This window comes from Lates calcarifer, linkage group LG17 (genome assembly GCF_001640805.2).
Source record: "Lates calcarifer isolate ASB-BC8 linkage group LG17, TLL_Latcal_v3, whole genome shotgun sequence".
Lineage (NCBI taxonomy): Eukaryota > Metazoa > Chordata > Actinopteri > Centropomidae > Lates > Lates calcarifer.
The window spans coordinates 8528591-8536495 of record NC_066849.1 but is presented as its reverse complement, the minus strand read 5'-3'; the positions used below and the strand labels follow the sequence as shown (position 1 = coordinate 8536495).

The 7905-nt window shown below is 40.1% G+C and overlaps 1 protein-coding gene across 1 annotated transcript in view; it reads right to left on the bottom strand.

Moving 5' to 3' along the window:
• Nucleotides 1-2082: 2082 nt before the first annotated feature.
• The window catches only part of yjefn3 (YjeF N-terminal domain containing 3), a 40414-nt gene continuing 34591 nt past the window's right edge, over nucleotides 2083-7905 (bottom strand). The window contains exons 3-6 of the mRNA XM_018670347.2: nucleotides 7002-7112; nucleotides 3671-3784; nucleotides 3172-3322; nucleotides 2083-2896 (exon numbers count right to left, since the gene is read on the bottom strand). Of these exons, the coding sequence (XP_018525863.1) occupies nucleotides 2700-2896; nucleotides 3172-3322; nucleotides 3671-3784; nucleotides 7002-7112 (573 nt within the window). The 3' untranslated portion in view covers nucleotides 2083-2699. The remainder of the gene's footprint in view (nucleotides 2897-3171; nucleotides 3323-3670; nucleotides 3785-7001; nucleotides 7113-7905) is intronic.

The following is a 7905-nucleotide window of genomic DNA, read 5'->3' as shown; positions in this document are numbered from 1 at the left end:
GATGTTTTTACAATACAGTGGTGGAAAGTAACTGAATACAAAGTTCTACTATTTTGAGGCTTGTGTACTTTATTTGAATATTTCCATTTTATGGTACTTTTTACTTAGACTCCATTATATTTAATTAAATATTGTCAGTTTTACACCACATTTATCTGAAAGCTGTAGATTTTTAGAATAAGATTTTACAGTAAAAAAAAATATGTATATATACGACACAAGATACTGTTAAAGGTTAAACTAGTGTTTCCAACCTTTTCTCTTTGTGTAGGTGGGACCTTTGTTGAGATTCAAATGTTGTCGGCTGTTATACCAAAGACACAGTTCACCTGTAAATCTGTCATATGCTAAGCAAAGATTAGAGAAAGAGAAGGTTCACAAAATGAAGACAGATAAGTGTAGCAGAATTTTTTTTTTTTTTTATTAATCATCTCACAACCCCTCAGGTCTCACTTGTGACCCTTTGGAGGGATGGGCCCCAAGGTTGAGAACCACTGGACAACCAAGCTAACTTTATATAGTAAGTAAGTAATTAAAACTAGCTTGACCACAAACAGCTACAACAGTGAAATGATGGTCACACATTGATGCACCAGTATTAAGAATCTAATAGTGTCATACATAATAATGAGTACTTTTACATTTGATACCTTAAGTACATTTTTCTACTACTAATAATAATGTACTTTTACTTAAGAAGGATTTAGAATGTGGAAGAAGCAGCTTCACCAATACTCAAGATGATACATAATCATGCAATTAATATTTTGGATAGGAAGGGTATAAGATGAAGATAAATGAGTCTCAGTTCAATACATTTGCTAATAATAACCAACAATTAATGTCCATAAATGCCCACATAACCAGGCTCCTATGAGGAAAGTGGAAACATGGAAATCCTTTAGTTTCACTGAGAAAAAGCCATGTAAATTGTTAAAATCTGAGCTTTTGTGTGTCATACAGTGTCAGCACTGGATTAATCTTTGTGCCTCACTGCTGCTCTGACCACATTTCTTCTTCGTGTAAGTCTATCTCTCACTGGATATTACAACAAGTGCTGCTGTCAGTTATGATTGTTCAATTCTACAGGCCACCGGCGACTCCAAAGCTCATTACTCAGCCGCTCTCATGAGAAGCACAAACGACAGAGTGGTGACAAGTCGTTGTTTCCTGACAGGGATTGGACAGGCATGAAAGACAAGACTAGCGAGTGCTCAGACATATTTCTACAGCCCTCGTCAGCTCTCCTCTGAAAGATTTAATACCACCGAGCAAAAAGGCAGGATTGACATTCCTTTTCACTGACTTTCTACACCCACTCACACATGTGCGCACACACACCGGGCATTAGTGCATTAGTATTCAGAAGAAGCTCCTGTGCATTGTATAAATACACATTACCTCATCCATAAACAGCACAGCAACCTCTCTTAGTCATTCTCATTGAAGCCTGCAGCCCTGAGCTCAATAATGAGAGACCTTCCTCTACAGCTGATTCTAGTCTGATCACACCTGTTTATGGCTCTCATTACCAAATCAAATCCAGTTGGGAACCAATAAACAGAAGTAACAGTGTGCACTCATCTAAGAAGAACAACACTAATTGCATGTGATGTGCATATAACACAGCTTGGTGACCTGTTGATTAGTGACATTAGTCATTTAACAGAACAAGCTGCATTTTATTTTGCTGCATTCTGTCTTGAGCAAGATGTGGATTCATTACCATTTCATAATAAAATCCATAATCTGTACTGTAGCTTTGAGGATCAGTAAATGATTTAAAGAATTAATATTATTTGTCAGAATCTTGACATGAGTAGTAGAATTCATGTTATCAAGTAAAAGTAATTCAGAGAAATTATGTCTGAGTTTCTTAAAAACTACCTTAAGTGAGTTTTCTGGCCACGTGGGGGTAGTGGAACAAGCTGAAAACATATTTAATAACATCTGCCTTATCAGAGATTGTTGGTCGTACGTAATACATAGCTATTTTACAGTCATCTTAGTAATCGTTAATATAAAATAACGTCTGTTGGTCATTGTATTTTAAGTGAAGAAAAACAAACACCAGGAACTGAATCATTATTTAAATGGCCTTTTTTTATTGGACAAGAACTGTCTGGACCTTTTGTAACAGCTAATGAAGTAACTGAAACAAAAGTAATGCAGAAGTGCAGGCTGACCAAACAAACCAAAAACACATGAACAGAAAATTTAGAATCGCCAGCCTCCACCAGTTCATCTCAGCAGCACACTTAAGTAGAAAGTTAAAACACAAGAGCATAAACACATCAGAACATTAACATTTAAAAAAGGGGGGTTGAAAATAAAATTCCAGTGCTTGGCATCATAGAAAATTTGTCTTTCTTTGCTGACTATGAAAAGGAAATTTCTGTCTTTTGTAAAGTAATCAGTAAAACAGTGTAATGCTACAGCTTTTACAAGTACAGAAATTGACACAGAAATTCCTCATGCCATTCCCTAAAAAGACATGACTCAAATAATAGTTCCTAAACATTATCCTTCTACTGTAGCTCAACAGCACATGTGGCTAAAGTGTAGCCAGTTCTACACAACTGCGATGTTAACATTAAATCACATTAACAATCTATAAAATACAAAACAAGAGAATAGATTGACTGTAACTTTTTTCCAAACTGAGGAGCGGCCACACTGGCTCTCATGTTTCCCATGTGTTACAATTCTATGAGACAGTCTGTGCCAGGGTAGTCTGGGAGGTTAAGCTCGTATTTTTTCTGGATGTCATAGGGCAGGAAACGTCCAGCCAAGAAATGCTTCCCCGAGAAACTCATGGCGCACTTCTTTGGCGCTGTAAGTGAGATGAGAACTTCTGGGTTTATCCCATCCTGACTTGGTTCTTCTACATCCCAACCTGAGACAGACCGACAGACAGAAAGGGGAATTAAAGGAGAGGAGTGCTGTGGTGATTTTCTGCCTGTTGTGCTCACACACAGCGGGTAGTGTATATGGTGTATGATGAGCTCACACTGAGCTGACTGTAGAGAGATTTATACTCCACGTGTGCCTCCAAACTTAGAACACTCCTGTCTGAGAGCCAAGGCTCCTGGGGAGCTGCCTGGAGGCTCATTTATCATGTCGTGTTTTTGAGACTCCATCCTTATATCCAGTTTTTGTATGAACATTTACCTGAGGGCACATCCACACTGGCGATGGGGATCTTGACTTGCTTCAGGGTGACCAGAATACCAGAGTATGGCTCCTTAATGTTGGCACAGTCTGCCTCTGGGCCCAGCATGGCATCAATCACAAGGTTGTAGGCATCATTTATGAGCTGCACCTGAACAGACACAAATACCTCAGTATTTGTAAATGTTAACTTCCTCTAATAAGTCAAAGATGTGGAATATACTTCAGTCTATCTAAACAATACTCGTATATATATATATATAATTTGATACCTCTCAAATGTTAAGTGGACGTTTCTCCATTTTCAAGGGCCATAAACTGAAAAGGTCAAGAACCACTGGTCTGGGTCAGATTTCACAATTTAATCATAACAACACACTCTGTTACAAATTGACCAGCAGCACATTCTTAAAAAGTAGTGTTTATAATCAAACATCACATCATGCAAAGACACTACTAAGGTCTTTTGTAAAATGTGTTAAAATGTGTTGTTCCTGACCTCTGTGGGGAGATAGGAGAGGAAAGGAATGTCCATCTTCTCACACTGTACTGTGAAATCCTGGTGTAGACTGTGAGAGGAGCGTTTAGGGTGGTAGATGGTAGGCTCATATTCCTACACAAGATGAGGCAACAGAGAATAGGAGGAGGGGGGCACAAAGGAGGAGAGAAAAGGTTACATAATATCGACACTACAGCCAGTGATTTCAGTCAGCGTTGACATGATTGAGCGCGGGTGATGCATCAGTGTACATTTGGCCAGCAGTTCGTGACAAGTGAAAGTGCTGTGAACCAGTGATCAGAAATTGTGGTTTTCTATAGTCTGTCTCCTGAATGAATACTTCCTTTATAAACTGGAAGCTGAGTCAAGTAGAAATCCAGACACCTGCAGTCTGAAAGGTCTGTGATGCTCAGCAGGAAGCACCTGTGATCTCTGACCTTTATACAGTCACAAAGATAAATCTTAAAACCTGGGACCTACTGTCAGTAGTGTAAGTGAAAAAGGGCCAGCTCATCCATATTCAATTTTTTACCCCTAATGATGTCAAGCCACCATTGAGATGTAGGTATTACTTGCTCAGGCTTTAAGAAAGAAATCCACATTGTGCATTTACTCTTGATAATCCACAGACAAAATTTTCATTTTTATACTTTTAATTTAGTCATATTTTTACATTTTATGCTGCTTTATACTTCTACTCCGCTACATTTCAGATGGAAACCTAGTTAAAATAGAGTTTTGGTCAGCCACATTTAAAAGACCATTCAGTAATTATACTAATTTAAAAAAAAAACACTTGATACATGACACATAATAGTTTTCCTCAAGTAAGTGAAATGAATATTTCTTCAGGGACTGCTGTTGTACTTTGTAGGTACTGTGAGTTCCATTCACCTTTACTGCAATAGGGAGGAGACTGAAATCTCAGAGACGATATCTCAAAATCAAGGTAAACAAAGAAGAAAACTCCATATCACATGAGATAATGTTACAAACAGTAATATGTTGTTTTGCTGATTCAAAAGAGATTGCATAATTTATCTAAACATCTGTCCAGTGTGTCCACATCAGTCTTTAGCTGCTTAAGCCAAATAACTATTTCACAGACATCACATAAAGAAAGGAATAAGTAGAGAATGTTCTTTCAAATGTGGGTGAGCTGTGAGCTGCCCTACAAAGGAAGTGATCTGTCAGGTCAGACAGAGCGCTGCCTCCTTGGGGATCCTGAACCAATCAAACTGCCACAGCCACTGATCACCAGACATCATCTCCCTCCTGATCTCAGCAGAGCAGAAGGTGAGCAGCAGAGCCAGATACAATAATCTACTGTGTGCGTGTGTGTGTGTGCGTCCCTCTGAGTTTGCCCTTGACCTCATCAGTGCTTACACCATTAAGCTAAACTAAGGAGGCACTTGCAAAGACTGTTACTGTCACCGAGCATGAACAGAAACGAGCCGTGAGATGAAAACAAGCAGAGTCTTTTTCCAGTCAATCTAACAGAATCACACTTCCCCTCCTGGAGGGATGATGGTGTTTTGTTGTATCCTGTTTTTTACACACAGACCATTAGGATTGGAGGCATGAGGTCTGAATAAAGTCTTTAACAGATGAGACAGCTAACATTTCGACTGGGCTTTGAAGACGTGTCAAATATAAGTGTCTAACTGTGTGCTCCAGTCTGTTCGAGACAGATTTTAATCATATCACAATGACAAAGCTGAGAAGAGATTTAATAAAGAATAGTTGCAGTTGGTTCATGACCAGCATCAGAAATGTGAAGTTTCCATGCAGTGATTGCCTATGGAGCACATGCAGTGAGCCAAACATAACATCATGTCCACTTGTTTTACGGTCATATGAAAAATACACCGGAACTAATGTGCATAGGACTTGTTTTTTTATACTCATTTTACATCAGCTTTGATCAAGGAATATCTCCTCTGGTATGCAGCATTATGTTTTTTCCGTATATCCAGCGGTGGAAATAATCAAAGATACACGACAGACTCAGACACAACTTGATTTTGTGAACACGGACATCTTGGAGTGACGTGAGAAGCAAATCGGCCTGTTCGCCTGCAGCTGATCATTCATTTCTATGCTCTGTCTAATCACATTCACAGCTCTGCATCAGGGGCTGAGGGCTGTGTGTGTGTGTGTGTGTGTGTGTGTGTGTTTCACGTGCATGCATGCATGTCTTCCTGCTGACAGGGATCACATCGCACCATGAAAAACATACACTCTTACACCAGATTCACAGTCCAAAGTAAGTACTCATGTTTCTGAAGTTAGGGCAAACTCAGACAAGTGTGGTCCCAGTCGGCCTACTGTAGTGTGCAGTCACTTAAAAAAATAATAATCATAAAATTTTATTTATATAGCACATTGCAAAAATATACAAGAAATGACAGATGCAGAAGGTAAAAACATTAGAAACACAGCAAAAAAAGGAGATAAAAGAGCAGACAGTACACACAAGATGTGTTTAAAAGAGGAAATCAGTGCCTGAATGTTTTAAGGTTTTTTAGGTTAAGTTATTGAGAAGCTCCTTATTTGTTTCTGGAATACCAGGATTAAAATATATCTCCCTCAGAACTGACCTCTGACCTCGTCCTTGGCTTCAAGAGGGAAAAAGACAGAGAGTGGGAGGTGAGAGGGGAGAGATAGACTCCACAGAGAGCCATCAGCCTGCTTAAACAAAGTCTGTCTAACATGGTTTTAATCAGAACTATCAATGCACTGTAAATCTAGCATGTCAGACACATATGGTAAAGTGTATAGATGCATTCCTTTCTAAACCAAAGATCCCAAAAACACATATCCATTATTTCCCTTCCAATAAAGTCATGGACTGGAGCAGGACTACAGCTCCATGCACTGAAATGAACTGCTCTGTCTAAAAAAGATACTCTCTCAGCTCCAGTCATGAGGATGAGGAGTCCTGCCTCCAAAAACAATCTGTCTCAAATTGTCAGTCATGTATGTGGCCTTAGAGGCAGACATGATGGTCATGACATCATATCGTGGCTGCCGAGCGTAAGAAACAGACAGTTTTAACGAGAGTAACAATAGCATGATATCATGGCTGTCTGAGTGCCCTTGCAGAGAGGGTAATGGGATAACAGCTCAGAGCCATTTACAGGAGCTGAAATGAAATTCTGTAAAGCACAGAGGGCCTGTATACGGGATCCCCTGTTAGTCCTGATGTAAGTTAAGATTGTTTCTTTGATTGTGATATCATCTAAATGACTGCACAAGCACCAGACTGTGGTTGCTTTCGTGTACATTATTACTGGCAACACTAATGCACTTTGTACAGTAGTTTACTTACAAACATGCGCAGGTGTCGGGCACACACCAAGCCAATGGAGCCATTTTGATCTGGACCACAGATCACCAGCACTGTTGGCTGCTTCTTTGCTAGAGAGCTGAGAGGGTAGGCCTAGTGGAGAGACAAAGGAGAGGCAGTTAGAGACAAGCTGATGACTGAGTAAATGGAAAGGTGTAAGACATGGGGATAGAAGAGATGTACAGGAGAGAAAATAGAAAGGGTTATTGTGAGAGAACAATAGTGAGACAAAAACAAGAGGAAGATAGATGGTCATCAGTGTTCAGTATTATCCCTTGGACTTCAGGATTCTTATTCAGGACAGGTCATCTGATCTGTGCCTCGGCCTCTCCATCATACTCAGAGTGCCTTACTGCAGCATGCCAGACATGCCAGACGAGGATGGAAATGGCACCAGCTCCATTGTCTCTTCCGTGTATGAGAAAAGGTCCAATCTCATTAAAATAACCCTGGTAGCAGTGGAAAAAATACCACTGTCCACGCCATGGGATGCTTCTTTATATATAACTTTCCATCTCAGCTCCAGCTGCAGCAGGCCGCTGGCATCTGCCTCATTTACTGGCCGCACATTCCCTTGTAAATCACCCTGCACCTTCTTAAACGAGACAGGTATACGCCTGCGGAACTGTCAACCTGAGTGGCTAATCTTCCATCTCCAACACCTAAACAGAGCTGCTGTGCAAGTGTCTGTGTGTGTGTGTGCGTGTGTGTGTGTGTGTGTGTGTGTGTGTGTGTGTGTACACACTTAGTCATGATCATTACTGAAAGCCCCAAAGGTGTCTGGCGTCATTTTCCACAGATTCTTCAGAGTACAAAGCTCATTGCCATATTATGGATTGTTAGCTGATGCTTTTAGGGGGGTTTGTATATTTTAACTGAGAGAGAG